Consider the following 16,082-nt stretch of genomic DNA (forward strand, 5'->3'; position numbering starts at 1 on the left):
GCAGCCGCGGGGCGGCTGTGGCATCGCCGTGCCCCGCTCCCCCCGGCGGCGACGGCCCCCACCCCCCCCACCCCCCGCCTTTGTCGGCGGCGCGGGCAGGCTGCGGCGGGCGGCGGCGGTCGGTCCGTCCGTCCGTCCGTCCGCGCCGGGCGCGTGGCTCCTTTGTGTACAGCAGCTGCTCCTGAATGCGGAGGCAAAGCCTGCGGCTTGGCACTGAGCTTTTAAAAAACAACAGCCCTCCCTCCCTCCCTCCCTCCCTCTCTCTCCCCTGCCTTCCCTCCCCTCCTCCCGCCGGGGCGGACGGGCACCCACCTGGGCTCCGCCGCCCACCTCTCCTCTCCCCTCTGCCCTTGTTTACCTGCACTTTTCCGCCGTCCCTTCCCCTCGCTGTCCCCCGCCGCCTCCCGGCCCCCGCTGGTGCCCGCTCCTCGGGAAGGCTCGGCGCTCCGCAGCTCCGGTCCCTCGGCGGTTTGCCCGCGCCCCAGCCCCGGGGAAGGCGCCCGAAGGTGGATCTATTAAACCTCCCGGCGGTTTCTCGAAGTGCACTTCTCGGACCAAAGCACCGGCATGGATGTAAGATTTTACCCGGCTGCGGCGGGCAGCTCGCTTCCCGGAGACCCCTCCAACCTGGACTTTGCCCAGTGTTTGGGTTACTACAACTACAACAAGGTGATTATTCCCGCGTGTATCAATTCCTCGTGCTGCTGCTAGGGCCGGTTCCCCGAGAGCCGGAGTTTGGGATCCGTCGGGGCGGGGGAGGCTCGGGGCTGGGGGATGCCCGAAAGCCCGAGGCGGCGGGGTACGCCGGCGGGGTACGCCTGCGGGTCTCTGCGGGGTCGTGGGGCGCCCGTCCCCGGAAAGTTGGGGCCGGGAGGAGCCGGGCCGGGCGCCCCGCGCCGCCTCCCTCCTCCTGCCGCCGGCCGCGGCGGGGCTCGCCCGGGGGAGCCGCCCGCCAGGCCGCAGCCGGCCGCTGCCTCGGCACCTCGGCGCGCTCCGAAACGCAGCCGGACCCGCCGGCAACTTGAGGGTGCGGGTCCCTCTCTCCCGCGGCCGGGGAACAAAAGGCGGCTCCCCCGAGCGCGCAGCCGCTGGGGGCTCGGGCCGGGACTTGCCGAACTTTTCCCCGGGCTGGAGCCGCTGCGGCCCCCCCGGGGTTCAGCTCGGGCGGAGCCCCCCGGGGTTCAGCTCGGGCGGAGCCCCCCGGGGTTCAGCTGGGGCAGAGCCCCCCGGGGGCAGCTCGGGCGTCTCTGCGAGGGAGGGGAAGGGACGGGACACCTCCCTCTGCTCTGCTCTTTCGGATGATTCCGGCTCTATTAGGGGCAAGTCTCTAACTAAAGGATTATACCGAACAGGAGGATTATCTCAAAGTACATCAGCTGCTAGCATGGGAAGATAACAAACGTTTTGATTTGACGAGGATCTTCAGAAAAGTTGCAGTACCACTTCTATCTATTCACACCTTCTCTGCGGCGTGTGTAGTTTACGGAGTAAACGTTGCAGTGGGAAGCGACAGTCATTTCCCAGTGGCTACCTTCATTTAGAAAAATATGTTTTAGTAATACGGGGATGATTTGTTTCACAGATTACCCATATCTGGGAAAGGCAAAGTTGAGAATGACACTGTGACTCATGCTATTTTGAAAAAGACTTAGCTGTTTGCACTGTGATGTGTCAATAGCACATTGAGCTATTAGCACTGGGCCCTCACACATGCACATAAAGATCCCTTTCACACTGTGTTTTTCCTGGTGCTATGTTTGTCCAACCTCTGGGGCCTTTTGTGAGGCACTGTATGAGATGCTGGGGAAAAGAAGGGTGCTGCACAAAGTCTAAACTTGTGTTAAAACCTGTTCTTTTTAGAATCCTTTCCAAATGAGTAGGTAAAGTTTGATGAACTACAAAGATCACTTCAAGAGGGAGAAATAATGCGGGCTCAAATAAGGAGGTTCAGTAGCTGAAGAAAACTTTCTTCTAGAGAAATTGCTTCTAAATAGATCTCTTGAGCATACTTTTCTGTTGCCCTTTATGATAATCTCCATCTCAGCTGCCGCTGTGATGTTCAAGTTTGTCAGTACTGATTTGGTGGCTGCCTTCCGTGTCCGAAGGCACAGATCTACTCTCGCTGGAGATGCAGACCAGCGTTCCCGTGCACAGCCCCTGCCTTGCGCATGCTCTCTGTGCTGAGGCTATTAGCATGCTGCTTTGTTAGTAGTTAATATAGAAAGACACTGGACCATGAATTAAAGATGAAACGTCACCCTTAACTTTGAATGCTGCTAAGGACTTCCAAGAGCTCTAAAATGCATGGTAAATGTTCGCTGTTGTCTGATAATGCCAGCTCATTTTGGAAACTTGCAACACTTACTGACAGCATGCTTACTGTATAGTTCACTTAATAACTTTATTGTGTTATTCACTGTGTGCAATTTTTCAGCCTCTGTCACAGGGTACTGTACAGGTTCTTTTTTTTTTTTTTGAATGGCTTCTGAAAACCAGCAGTTTATTGTGTCCATTAAGTTGCTGCAAATGCACAGTTACATATAACCTTTTGACTGTATTTCCCTTCCTCATACAACGAGAACAGAGCACACATTCAGAAAAAGTCAAAAGTAACTAACTTTTGACCTATTCAAAAATGCATTTCAGTTGCTGTGCTCCTGAACATAATTTTGGCAAGTATCTTGTGGGCCACGCTTCCAATCTGCAGCAGAAAATATTTTAATTAACAGAGTAGAGCTCATGATGTATGTGTCTTATAATAGATATCTTTGTATGCAAAAGGTCTGATCCGGAGCACTAACACACGCGAAGCTGTGTTGCTGTTGCTGTGAGCTCTTTTTTGGCTCGGCTGGGAAAGCAGCAATGTGGTGTACAGGTGTTTCAAGGACAGAAGAGGAATTTGTGAGTTCCTAGAAAGGAGGATTTTAACTGTGTTAATCTAATCTCATTTTCTGGATTGTTTGTAATCTGTAACTACTGGAATAATTGTAGGGTTTGGTTTTTTTGTTTTTAATTATTCTGGAAAAAGAGTACATTTATTTTGGTCTTTCTTACACCCCCCCCCCCTCCCCCCCCCCCCAGCTTTCTATCAGTTTTGTCCTTTTCCCTGTGTTCCTAAGGAAAATAAATGATTACTCTGTTAGGCACTGAGATGACCAGAAGGCATAGAAAAAACAGAGTTGAAATATTTACTCTGCTGAAGTAAATGGGAGAACTGTTATTGATTTCACTGGGGACAGTATTTCACCTCAAGTCTTTCTGAAACTCATTTGAGTATCCTGCCCACTCATCCGTGCTTGCTTCATTGTTAGGAGCTGAATCCATATTCTCCTTGTGACAGTGACATTGCCTGTGACAACTGCTGGGAAGCAGGAATTGTGATGGCAAGAGTAAACATATTGCGTGGTTGTATATATGTACAAAAGAAGAATTATTTATGTGAAAATATTCTCAGGATCATTAAGATGTAGAGTTGATGGCATATGGTCTACCTGTGGAAAACTGTATCTTGTATCGCAGTGTCTAAAAATATTGAATGTAAAGCCTTTTAGTGTAAATGCATTGCACCCTGTGAGGCAATGCTGTCTTCCACCTGCGTGCTTTAAACAGGTTTTCCCAGGACTGTATGGTTTTTTTCCTTTTGTGGGTACGGTACTGGCGGAAGCGTGGCAGACTGACCCATGAATCCCCAGGCAGGGCTTGGGATCTCGTGTTGCCCTGGGAGCAAGGGACTAGCAGTGGGAGGGGAATTGCATCATGAGTCCTGCGCTTGTAGCCACACGTGCTTGGGAGCTGTCCTGGGCCATACCTGCAGGTACCTTTCAGTTGGACTCCTTCTCCACAGCTGCTTTTTAGGAGCAATGTTGTGCTTTTGAAATTGGTTGTCAGTACGGGATAAGTAGACCTAAGGGTAAGGGATGTCATCGTGGGGTTTTTTTGGGTGAGCATTAGTTCTGAGTATATGACAGGCATTTGAAAAGGGACTAAAGTCCGTAAGTATCCCTGCCATTATTTGTAGTACAGCAGTTTCTAGAAGACTCCAGATTGGGATTGTTTTTGTTGAGATGGTGTGCAACATAGTAAACACACGTACAGGGCAAAAGAGGAAATAAAGACACAGAAATACGGTGATTTGTCTGAGGTTACGCAGTCGGTTACTGACATAATCAGGGCCACAACCAAGGTATTCTGAGATTCAGTCCAGTGGTTTATGCTGAATCTCATTTACTCTAATAGGATTACTTACATGTTTAAAGTAAAGCATGTGCTTAAGTGCTTTGCTGGATCAGGGCCATATTTGATAAGTTTTCAGTGCTGGTGCGAGAGTACATAACTTGACCCTGCATGTGTCTGGCTGGTGGTGGTTCGGGATAATGGTGGTCCACCTCTGCTTTGTGGAATTGCACGAGTGAAATCATGCTCAGCCTGTTTCTAGAAGAGTCCTGCTGCTGTGTACTAAAAAAAAAAAATCACCAAAAAAAAGCTATAAAAATTACAGAAAGTTGAAAGAGACCGGCTGTTGTAAAACATTCTGCTTCTGTTTTGAGCCCTTTTGCGGTTCTGCAGGTGGAGAATGATTTTGGACATTGCCTATAGTTGAGTAGTTTTTTTTTCTAAACAACCTTTTTCCCTTACTGATTAAGTTACATGTTGTACTAAAAATATTTAGGGAGCTACTATTCATCATAGCAAACACATTTTTTTATTAAAGGAACCATAATTCTTATAATGTAATTTGGAAAAGGGAAAACTCCATAACCTAAACACATATAGCTCAGCGCTTGAGTTATCATTATATTAAATTCCAGAATCCTTACTTCATTATTTAGCTGTCTACATTTTATAATGTTTATCTCTTCTACACAGATTGTCCTTGAAGGATACAAATTTCAAACATACATACCTTAATTTAGGCACTAGCATACATATGTGAATGTCAGAGCTTGATGGTTTTGGCTGAAATATTTTACATTTTACAAAGGAAGCTCAGGAAGGTTATCTTCTTCTTCCAGAGGTAAAGCAAAGACAGCAGTAGTTTAGTAGCATGCTAAACTGGGGCTATAAGTCATTCCTATTAGTGTGTGTTGTTAGGAAAAAATGGACTACAGTTATGCAAACGGTTGAAAATTACTCTTCTTGTAAATTTAGTGTGGCTATATATGCATAGGTTTTTCTTTCATATAGCAGATGATGAGAGACAATGGCTGCACGTCTGCTGTTACGACAGAAAGCTCTGCTCACTCATCATCTGTTCTGCATATATGCTAGTTTACATCTGGGCTCTGCTCTGATGCAGGTGGAGTAGTCTCTGGTGACTGGAAGCTGATGCGTGCTGTGGTCATGCGTGTACCCTACAGTCTGACCGTGACAAAGGTGGCCCCAGGTGACGGGAGAGTGCCAGAAAGCACCAAGGAGCTCCCACAAAGTTGAGAGTAGAGATGCATAAGCAGAGACACAAATACGGGTCTTGCTGGAGACAATTTAGTAAGGGATTGGGAACTTTCTGTTGCAGTATCAACTCGGTGAATGCCATTTTATCTTCAGTATTTCCCATTGATCTTCTGGCACATGTGGCAAGTGTGCTGAACTGCTTCTTTTCCAGAACAGCCCTCCCCTGCCTCTGATATCTCAAAACCTCAGGACTATGCAGGCGACTACTGCTGGGGACCAAAAACGTTCCCAAAGTATTTGGCCATCCAGTCTAGCACTAAAAATGCTGGATACATGATTCCTAGTGCTTGGAAGAGGAAGTGCAATGATCAAATGAGTATGTCCACAAGAATACAAATTATGATTGGTATCATCACAACAGCTTGCATTGTGCTGTTCTTCAGGAGCAGTCATCCCATGGGTTTTGTGAGGTACTTCAAGAGCTGGCTGTGAAAGGAAACCCCTATATGCCAAAGGCAGCAACTGTGTAAGAACCTATGTTGCTCAGAATAAGCATGTATAATGGTGATACTAATTGGATTGTGCAGTGTACAATTTTTCTGTTGCTCAAATAATGCAGCTCCTACACTGAATGTACCATTTGTTATCAAGATACAAGGAGCTGGTTGTATGCAAAGTATACTGAGTAGAAGTCGATTTTTAGAAATATTTTTTAGATGTTTTCATTACAATGGGTTACAATTGCATTAGTAAGATACTTGTAATAATGTACAGTAGTATATGAAGAGTTTGAGTTTAATGCTTAGAGGTAATCTGGAGTACTTAGGGTATGTGTGGAAATGACTAGTGGGTGTGTTTTAAAATAATGATAATTTGTAGCAATCACAACTCTGATGTGTGCATGCCATGGACGTGGACACCCACTCACACGTCTAGCTCCAGAGTGAGGAAATACTGACTAAATCCACTGGGATGACAAGAGCCTCTTTCCTGTAGCATTGCCTGCATCAAATGTTGGACTTCATGCAGAGGTACGGAGTCCAGCCTAACCCTGTAATGAATTATTATGAATTTCTAATAAAATCTAAAATAGAAACACAGGAAGTAACAGCTTATATTCTTTGGCAGGTACTTGAGATGAGAGTAGCTTGCATCACCTGGAAGTTGTGTGACTCATTTGTTGCAGTTTTGTGCAGTGTCTGGCAAAGCGAGCCCAATCAAACCGTGACCTTTGGGTTATGCTGCAGGCTTTTATTAAATTTACAGTTAATACATGCCTGTATATTTGTTGAATTCTGACACTCTCTAAAAACCTAACGAATGCTATTGAATGATGATAATCTAATTGAAGAGGAGAAGAATTTGTACAGCACTAATCCTGCCTTTTTATCTGCAAGCACATTTCTACTGCCGTAAAATTGAGTACTGTTACACAAACCTAATGGCAAGGTTGAATTTTCAAATGCTTCACACTCTTATCTGATAGCCATCTTCTATACTGTTACCTGTCTGTGTGATGTATTTATAGAGCGCCAGTCACCATAGTATCTTTTGTGATGATTGCTACCAAAATTGAGAACTCTGAGGTGAAAATCTAATCAGGACTTTAGATAACAATGTCACACAAGAGCCTTCTGGTCTTTGCCACTATGCTCCGTTCAGATGAAGACTTTGATGAGATCATGCTTGCTGCCGCGTTATTCATTATTTATTTTTGTAACAAGATTTCTATTTCATATCTTCTCCACTGCATGTTAGCACCTGTCAAACCAATCCAAATTCTGTTTTGAATGTATTCTCCCTGTTTGTACCTGGAACAATACATTGAAAAACACAGGCATTACAGGGCTGCTTGAACTAGTAAAACCAAAAGGGGAGACTGCTGTTACACAGCTGCTTGTGCCACAGGTACCTCGGCTATCCAAAGAGATGTTTTCATGAACTTTTTCAGACACTGCATGATAATGGGCAGACGGGCTGAAAAAGCTATTTTCATCACATTAAAAATAACTGAGTCTTATGAGCAGAGTGCTGGAGATGTGATTAACCAGTGCTGCAGACTCAATTCTGTTGGAAAAGGTGTGCTACTAAAACTAGACAATATTAGTTTAATACTGAAAATGGAAAATGTTTTAAACAACAGTTCATCTAGTTTTTAGTTTGTTTGTATAGTTCATGTGCCAGCTATTGGCATCAGTGTTCTCTGTTTACTCCTGCATGGCCAGTTTGCCCAGCAGCCCGTGTTTTGTGGAAAAGTTTAAGTATCAAGAGGGAAAAGAAAAGCATCCCATTCTCAAAAACTGCAAGTTGAAAGTATCCCTTGATACCCCTTTAAGCTTGATTTAAAAAAAAAAAAATATCATGGACAGAAACCCACTATTTTTTTTTTCCTTGGCACTTGTATCTCAGCCTTGTTTATGTTCATTAGAGACTGACTCAATGTGGGCATCTTTCACTTACTTATATGGTCATTAGATCAGGGCTGCCCTTGGCATTTCATGGGAGAAGTTGTTGTCAAGTCAATGTTTTATTTTTGCTGTTGTAAAGTTATGGCCCTTCTTACTGTCTGGGTCGCTATGACTATATATTATCATTCCTGGCCAAAGACTTGTGAGAGCTAAGACTAAATCTTATGGAAAAGAGTGGATTGTGACATAGAGGAGTTAAAAATGAAGGGTGTGTTTGAGTGAAATGCCAGGATTTGGACTGGCAACCTCTGAAGTAAGGGATGTGTTTGTTTTCTGCGTTTTTTTAAATTATTCCGTTTTGGTGGTTGTTGGCATGACTTTATCTGCTACTGGCTGAGGTCAGAGCTGCAGAGGCAATAGTATGGGTATCTCCTCACTGTCCTCATCTGCTTTACAAAGTACGTAACTGATGATTATGTAAAATCGTAATGTTAAAGCAGAATATTGCTTGAACAGAGACACATTTACATTTGGATTTTCTTTTCTCTATATTTGATACTCTGAAGAGTTCGGGTCAACTGGGCAACCTAACAAAAGGTTGCAAATATGTAAAATTACCAATATGATAGGATTTCTGGAAAATGGAGTCTACAGGCAGATGTTTTTGGTCACTTGAAGCGAGTTGTCTTCATCTCTTCATTTGGTTTTCTTAAGAAAATGTTTCAAGAGAAACTCTCTGCATTTAGCACTCAGTGGATATAGTTTACATTGTAATTCTGTAAACAGTGAATATGAGATAAATTAGCTAGGGATCTAAAAATAAATAGTTTTAGATATGCATATTAAAAAAGTATTAGTGGTTTTTTATTTTGGGGGGGGGTTTGGTTGTTTTTTGGGTTTTTTTTTGTTTTTTTCAACAAACCCATGCATGGAAACAACCTGAGCTGTATGAATCATCCTTTCTATCCCAATGGGACAACTCCTATATTTAAAGTCACTGCATTATATACAGGTTTGTAGGTTCAGGACATATTTAAACACCTCAATATTGATTAACTGTCTAATCATGATATGAAAAATTGTGTTAAAACCATGCAAAAACCAGTTGCTGCATAGTGGAGTAGCTTATTTTCAGAGCAGATCGTATTTATCTGCTGTTCTTTTTATGCTACTCTTTTTATAGTCATATGGCTTATACAAATAGTTGTATTTTGAATGGTTTAGGAAACTATTTCAGTATTACTTTGTTATTAATAAAAGTGCTTTTGTTAAGCTGTACTTTTAGCACTAAACTGTTTTACTGATAGAGGACTAGCAGTCCTCTATTTTTTTAAGCAATTTGCTTTCTTAAATAGATAAGAATTTGATTAGGCATTGGAAAATAGTAGTTCTGTTTGCTTTAGTAGGTTAATGCTGTTACTTTTGTGGGTTCTTGGCAAGCATGTGGATGAAATGATGATATTAATAGGTGGTCATGTAAATATGGGGATATCATGGTATTGATTTGTTCTAGTGAAAAACTTGATAGTTGTGGTTTCCTAGCGCAACCCAACATGGTTCTTTTTTCTCCTATTGTTTTGCTTGATATGGTTTGAAATACATTAACCTTACATTAAAAAAAAAAAAAAAAAAGCCTACTCTATACATTGTACAAAATAAACAGAATTTTACAATGTGTTTTCTGCTCTTTTTCACAGCAGAACTGTAAATAAAAACAAGACTGATCTCAAGACTGTACACTGGACATATCACAAATGTAAATACATTGTGAGGTGCAAACACGAGAGCTTAATTTAGATTTGCACTACAAAGTAATCATTAAAGTAAATAATATGTTTATACCTATGTGACGTTCTGTTTGTGGTTTGCTGAGAGTATCCCATAACTGTATTTCAAATGATGAAATGAAGTAATTTGTATCAATTTATTTTGTCCTGCCAAATAATTTACAAGTGCAAGATATTATTTTAAATAAAGGGATTTAACAGATGCTTCTGCTGTCCTTTCCTTCTGACATTTTTAAAACCTACTTAAAGTTATCTTTATGCTCCCGTGGTGGTGCAACTGAGACCCAAGGAGCGCATGTGGAGTGGTAAATCAGACATTATGTCATACAAGTCAGCCTGGCTTCCTAAATGGTAGCTTGCATCATTGCCTTCATGATAGAGATCTACCCGTTGTTTATGACATAGCAGAAGTGCTGGTAAGGAAAGCTGCCTTTGTTTTGTTCTCGTACCTTTTGTCTGAGTGTTTTTTAACACAGTAACTTTGCAGTGGGATCTTGGATGATGTTTGTAAGGTGCATAAGGGTATTGCATGGCTTGTTGAAAATATGTAATTGTTGTTTCAAGGATTTGAGAAGCCATACATACATTCATTTTCAGTTCTGATGCTTGTCTTACCTTGGTTTTTTTTAAAGTAATGTTTGAATCAGACATGCACATCAGTGGCTTCAGTGAAGTGTTTAAGTACCCTGTGGTCTCCCAGTCGTCATGCCTTACAGAGATGATGACTTGCTTCTGAGATTTTGCCTCTGCGGAATCAGCTTTGCGTGTGCCTTTTCTGTGGGAGGACCCTTGGAGTGTGCTCTGCGTCAGCACATTCCATGGACAACTTTCCCGTGTTCCCTTGTCTCTGCTGCCTGCCTTGGCTTGGACTTGCTGGCTGAAAGCACACGGCAAAAACCTGAAATTCTTGGAGCCACCCTCAACCAGGACAGAATTTAAGTTGGCCTGCAGCTCTGATTGAACAAGGTGAAAGGCAGGCAGTGTAATCAAGGCTAAATAGAACACAGAGAGATTAATCAAATATCATGTGAAAGGAAAACATAGTAGTTCTGTTCATTAAATACCTACTCAAGTAGGCAAACCAATAGCACCTCAGTATTTTGCATACCACAAATCTGTGGTATGTCCAGTGTACAACTTCGAGATCAATCTTGCTCTTCTGCCTGTAATTCCTCGCAAAACACAGCTATAAAATTGTATTGTGAGCTTCTATGTTTATTTTGCCTCAGTCTGCAACTATAGCTTGCCCAGTGTAAGTAGCAAACTGTTTTTCTAAATTTAGTCGGCAAACAACTTGTGATAGGGTAGCAGCCTTTTTCTGTCTTCTCTGTTAGAAAGTGTTTGAGTAAGGATGGCGAATATTGGCTTTGACTTCTATCAGCACAAATACATTGCTGGCGATAACGTATCATGCAAGTATGCTGCCTGTCCTTCTGTATTCTTGTCTCTAGTAAATAGCAGTTTTTCAAGGAAGGTCTCAGAATTTGCCCTTTTGCTAATAGTCTGGCGGAGAGTTTACATACCAGAAAAGAATCCTGATTCTTCACTTGATAATGTATTAAAGGGATTTTTTTGAGCTTTGTGTTGGTTTTTGTAAAGAAAAATTGGCAGCTGTTACTTGTAATACATGCCACTAATAAACGTTGAATCAAAAATGTGACTCTTGTAGAGTCACATGTTTTTAAAACGTGGACAATGTGTATTGGTCTGCATCAGTTGTAACAATCTTCCACTGCCTGGAAAAAAAGGGAGAGGCTATTTGCTGCTGTACAGGACACATACATTAGCATACGTACATCTTCTTTGGAGATCATGGGGCTCCTTATCATTGCTTGTAACTTTTGGATTCCTAATTAACTGAATTCCACTATAGCGCACTCTGCATCATATTCCTTGTTATTTGTGTGTTTATGCAGAATTATTTCTAAATAAAAGTTTTTAAGGTTATTCCATCATGAGGCATAAGTGAGAGACAGTGATGACAAAGAGCTTGATTCATATTATGACTAAGTGCAGGTGAACATGATGTTGTTATGCCTCATTCTCAGAGTTTCTGTGACTCAAAAATGATAATAAACTCCTTTAAAATACCATTACATCAATAGTGTGAGTGTTTAAAATGCATATGAAAGGATAAAGTCTAGAAATCATAAGACTTTAATAGCTATCCATATAATTTTTGACTGTATAAAGTATTTGTTAGATCTTCTGAGTTTCATTTATTCTCTGTGTGGGTGAGAACTGATACCAAGCATACACCTTACTTTCTGCACCCCAGATGTAACCTTTTTCTTTTAAAATAAGTGCAAAAGTAAAAAAGAAGGAATGATTTCCTTGGAGGAGAATCAATTCTGGTCCTTCAGAATCATGAACTCCGACTGATACTTTGCAGCTACAGTGAGTACAAGCAATGCACCAGAAATCTGGCACAGAATTTTGACAGTGACAAATCTTCATTCTCCTACGTCTTTTTAACTACAGTTTTTCCATTTCTTCTTATTTTGTTGAGTCTTACTGTTTTACTTCATCTTCCACACTGCTGTGGTAGGAAGCAGCCATTGCATTCTCTGTTGCCAAAGGAAATGGGCATTTGTTAATTTAGAAAAAGAATAGAGAAATGGCTGTGAAGCACCTTAATGAGAAAGAGAGGGAGTGGTGGCTAGGGAACACTGCTAAATATTTACAGTTTGGGGATCAAGTATTTTCAGTCTGCCTGAGTTCCTAAACTCCCTGCACTTCTGGGTGGTGTTTGTTTCTTTCTTTGGGGGTGTTTTTGGAGCAGGGAGGCGGGAGAAGAAGGTGAAAAGAAGTTATTCACATTTGAATATTTCCTCTATATTTTGGATAACTGATCTTTGGTTCTCACTTGATCAAAAGAGATAGGTTCATCTTTGCTTCTCCATTCTGTTGGCTTATGGCCACCCAAGCAAAGGAGCTCCTATCTGCAGCCTAGTTTTCCAAAACTAGTTGCCAGGGATCTGTGAAGCTAGAAATAAGAAATAACAAGATTTTAGATGATGAATCTCAGTATGTATGCTAGAGCAAGGCCAGTTGCTTTATTGATCCCAACTATTGAAGTTTTCCCTGTGAAGATGATTTATGTTTATCTTAACAACAGCAAAAAAAAATCAATGAGACAGACAAACTGAACTTCATGTAAGAACTGATTTAAAACAAACTCAACTTTTTCTTTCTTATCCTTACTTTCTAAAAATCTATGGATTCAAAAGAAATGGATGCAATCCTGCTCTTGCACATAGGAATATATCCTCTTTGAAGAAGAGAGATGTTTCTGCTTTTGAATTGAGCTTCATAAACTTGCTCAAAAAAATTCAGCTTGGCGGATGTATTTTGAAGTAGTAGTTTCTTGGGCACTGAACCGTTCATTTCCTAAAAGGATAAAGCCACTTCTTTGTACCTGCTGACAAAACAAAGGAGTCGGTACTGATGATATGTTACGTGGGGACAGGCTGTAACGTTGGTAAGCGGTACTCTGGCTGCTGAAAAGTACCAGTTCTATCTGGCCTCTCATCCTTACCAGAAGCAACGCATCTGCCTCACTGGAAATCATAAAAATGGTCTCCAATTGGTTTTGTCTGCACTTTTACTTAAAGAAATGAATCATTATTATGTTTGGCTTAGATACCAAATGAAAATGAAGCAAAATGCTACATTCAGCTGCTTCAAGTTGGGAAGGTCTAGATATTCTTAATCTCTGAAGTGTGAAAGAACCGATACATGAAATTGCAGGTCTGGCAGTAAAGGTTTTGGGTTGGTTTGGTTTGGTTTTTTTTTTTTTTTAAATAAGTACCTTACAGTTGGAGAATTGATTTTTCTTAAGAAAAGAAGACATAAGAGACCTGAAGTATCTATGCTTTAACAGTAATACTGGAAACAGCACGGTGAGAGAGAAGACAGTTTTGTTACAAGCATGGCTATACGAATGCTGGCTATGAGCTTAGACTGGGAATGAGAAGAAAGCCTTTTGCTTCCAGAGGAGTAAGGTGCTGAGGCAGCCTTCCTGTAATACTGCGGACAAAGGAGCAGTAGTGACTTTTAAGCCTGTGAGTTTATGCTAAATATCATATACTGTGGTTGGCTGAAACAGGGACCGTGAGGTTGATTGTACTTATAATCTTGTTTAACATAATTCTTTTAGGCTTCACGTTTACATTCCTAAACATATGATACTGAGTCTTGTTGTGCACTCTGTGATCCCAGGTGAGTCTTTGATTTGGACAAGGCAACCATAGATTTAATAGTTACTTGCAGACCCAACAACTGTTTTGGCGTTATGCATAACAGCTAGTAAAGAATATTTGTGTCTGAAGTCTAATTTTTATAGTGGTAAACTATTATAAATGAGATTTATAGATGCTGGGGCATTACCTAGTATCTGTGAACATGGAGAGATTACTTAGTTCTTTCTTCAGAAAGGGCGTGCTTTCCCTTGGTGGTGGTGGGGAGGGAAAGGCCTTTGAGTGTCTGAAAGAGGTGATGGAAGAACCCACATCTTGTAGCAGTTTGATAGTCTGTAGAAGCGTGGTATCAAATTATTAGGTGGTTTGTCTTGATGTGGGTGTTTTGACAGTGCACATGAGATAATCATCTGCTTCCTTACCTCCATGCTCTGCTAACTGGTAGCTGCCTCAGTTCCAAATTTCTAAAAATCTGGTCTCAGGCATCTGAACGAGAACTTCATTTTCAAAAAGCGTTTGGACAATGGAACTGAGCAGCCCTTCAGAGAGGTATTATAAAACGCTTGCAAAAATTTGCAGCCGTCTTAGTGTCCATTTGTGTTTGTGAGCAATGCAAGTCTGTTTCTCTTCTCTAGAGGTCATAAGAATTGAAAATGATGATAGTGGATATCTTCACTTTGCCTTTAATCCATGAAGACAGAGTATGTTGTCTTAGTTGTGTAAAAAGTGCCATCTGCCAGCACCATTGTAAACATTCCTGCCTAGCAAGAGCAGCTACTACAACAACTACGCCGTTCTCTGCAGATCTACTCCTCTACCTTGAGTTTGGACACTTAATTACTCATAGCCTGACCTGATTGGTTTGTGTGGCAAAGGGAAAACTCTGATTCCCTCACACTTTTGGTATTTTCTGCCATTGTAGAACATAGCCTCTTCATTTTTAAATTTAAGGAAAAGTGTTGACAGTACCAGTTGCTTTTATATATATGATAAAAGTGGAATTACAGTAGAGTAAATTAAGGATTAGAGTTAAATTATGGTTTACTAGTTAATATCAAAGGTACATAGGTACAGCATAATTCCATTCTTTCAATCTTTCATTGAAAAGTAGAGTTTATAATCTTATTTAGATAGCAAATTGATGCATTTCATACAACTCCTTATTTTATAGAATATTTGTGCTTGCAGACATAGTGATGAAATACATATTTTTGGCTGGAGTTGCAAGGATACTTCTAGCTTGGCTTAACTTTACTAAATCAGTAAATTAATTTAAAAGGAATTCAGTTCTAAAAGAGCTCTTGTATCAATTTTCTGTAAGCAAATTAGAAGTTTTTGAGAATGCAGCATTCCCAGGAAATATGCTTTATGCTTTATCCTGTGGTGTTCATTTGTATCTGGTTTTAGTCCAGTGTACAAAAATAACAACATGATTTCTTACAGGGAAATTTCTACTGTCCTCTATGATTATTATTATTTATTTCTAATTGCTCTTATGATTTTTTTTTTTAATATTTCTTTTTCCTGGCCTATTATATGATAGAAAAATGTAGGCGGCATGTTTGTTCATTTTAAACAAAGATTATCCGGTGACTTCCTGAGATGGTCCTCTGGTTGGAGTACATAAAATTGAAACTTCCTCCAATTCATTTTCTTCGAAAAGTTGCATTAAGTGAGGGTAAAACTGAGCAGAAGTTTTATGTCAACAAACAGTCTTGAGAATTCTTCAACTGGGGTGGAATCAGTTTCATTACTGTTTACAAAAGAAATGGCCCAAGGGTGTGGTGCAATAGTCAAAGACCTGGTAAATCACAGATCTTTTTGAAAGCCTCTCCTTTGTAGCACTGAACATGGTAGGCTGATGTTTTTGGAAGCGATCATTCAGTTGAACTGGTTTTGAGTCTCAGACTCAAGAAATCTGTAGATTAATTTCATAAGTCCAGAAGAATTTAAAAAGTAGCAAGTATCTGCTAGTTCTGAGGCTTTAAGAATTGGATGGCTCTTTCTGGGCACCAGTAGCCTCATTTTTAGAGGTCTGATTATTTGCATTTGCAGCGTGATTTCCTGGGAATTACTGAACTTTGAAATGTACTGTGAAGATTTGCTGCTTGGTTATAAGGCAGTTTAAGTGCAAAAATCTTATTGTCAAGTTTCCTTGCTGCTATTTCTTAATACGTCCTGGGACAGGTACGTAATTTTGTGCAATTAAAGTGTGATTAGAAACCAGTACACGATATTTTAAAGAGGGTTCTAGCTTTGTCTTTTTTTGAAGTGTGGGTTCATTTGTTGTTGGCATT

The 16,082-nt window shown here is 41.1% G+C and overlaps 1 protein-coding gene across 2 annotated transcripts in view; it reads left to right on the forward strand.

The window, feature by feature from the left end:
• The first annotated feature begins 567 nt into the window (after window positions 1-567).
• TOX3 (TOX high mobility group box family member 3) overlaps window positions 568-16,082 on the forward strand; it is a 78,135-nt gene continuing 62,620 nt past the window's right edge. For both annotated transcript variants that reach the window (XM_075715743.1, XM_075715745.1), the window contains exon 1: window positions 568-669. In XM_075715743.1, coding sequence (XP_075571858.1) covers window positions 568-669 — 102 coding nt within the window. The remainder of the gene's footprint in view (window positions 670-16,082) is intronic.

The sequence above is a fragment of the Pelecanus crispus genome, chromosome 8 (genome assembly GCF_030463565.1).
Source record: "Pelecanus crispus isolate bPelCri1 chromosome 8, bPelCri1.pri, whole genome shotgun sequence".
NCBI classification, from domain to species: domain Eukaryota; kingdom Metazoa; phylum Chordata; class Aves; order Pelecaniformes; family Pelecanidae; genus Pelecanus; species Pelecanus crispus.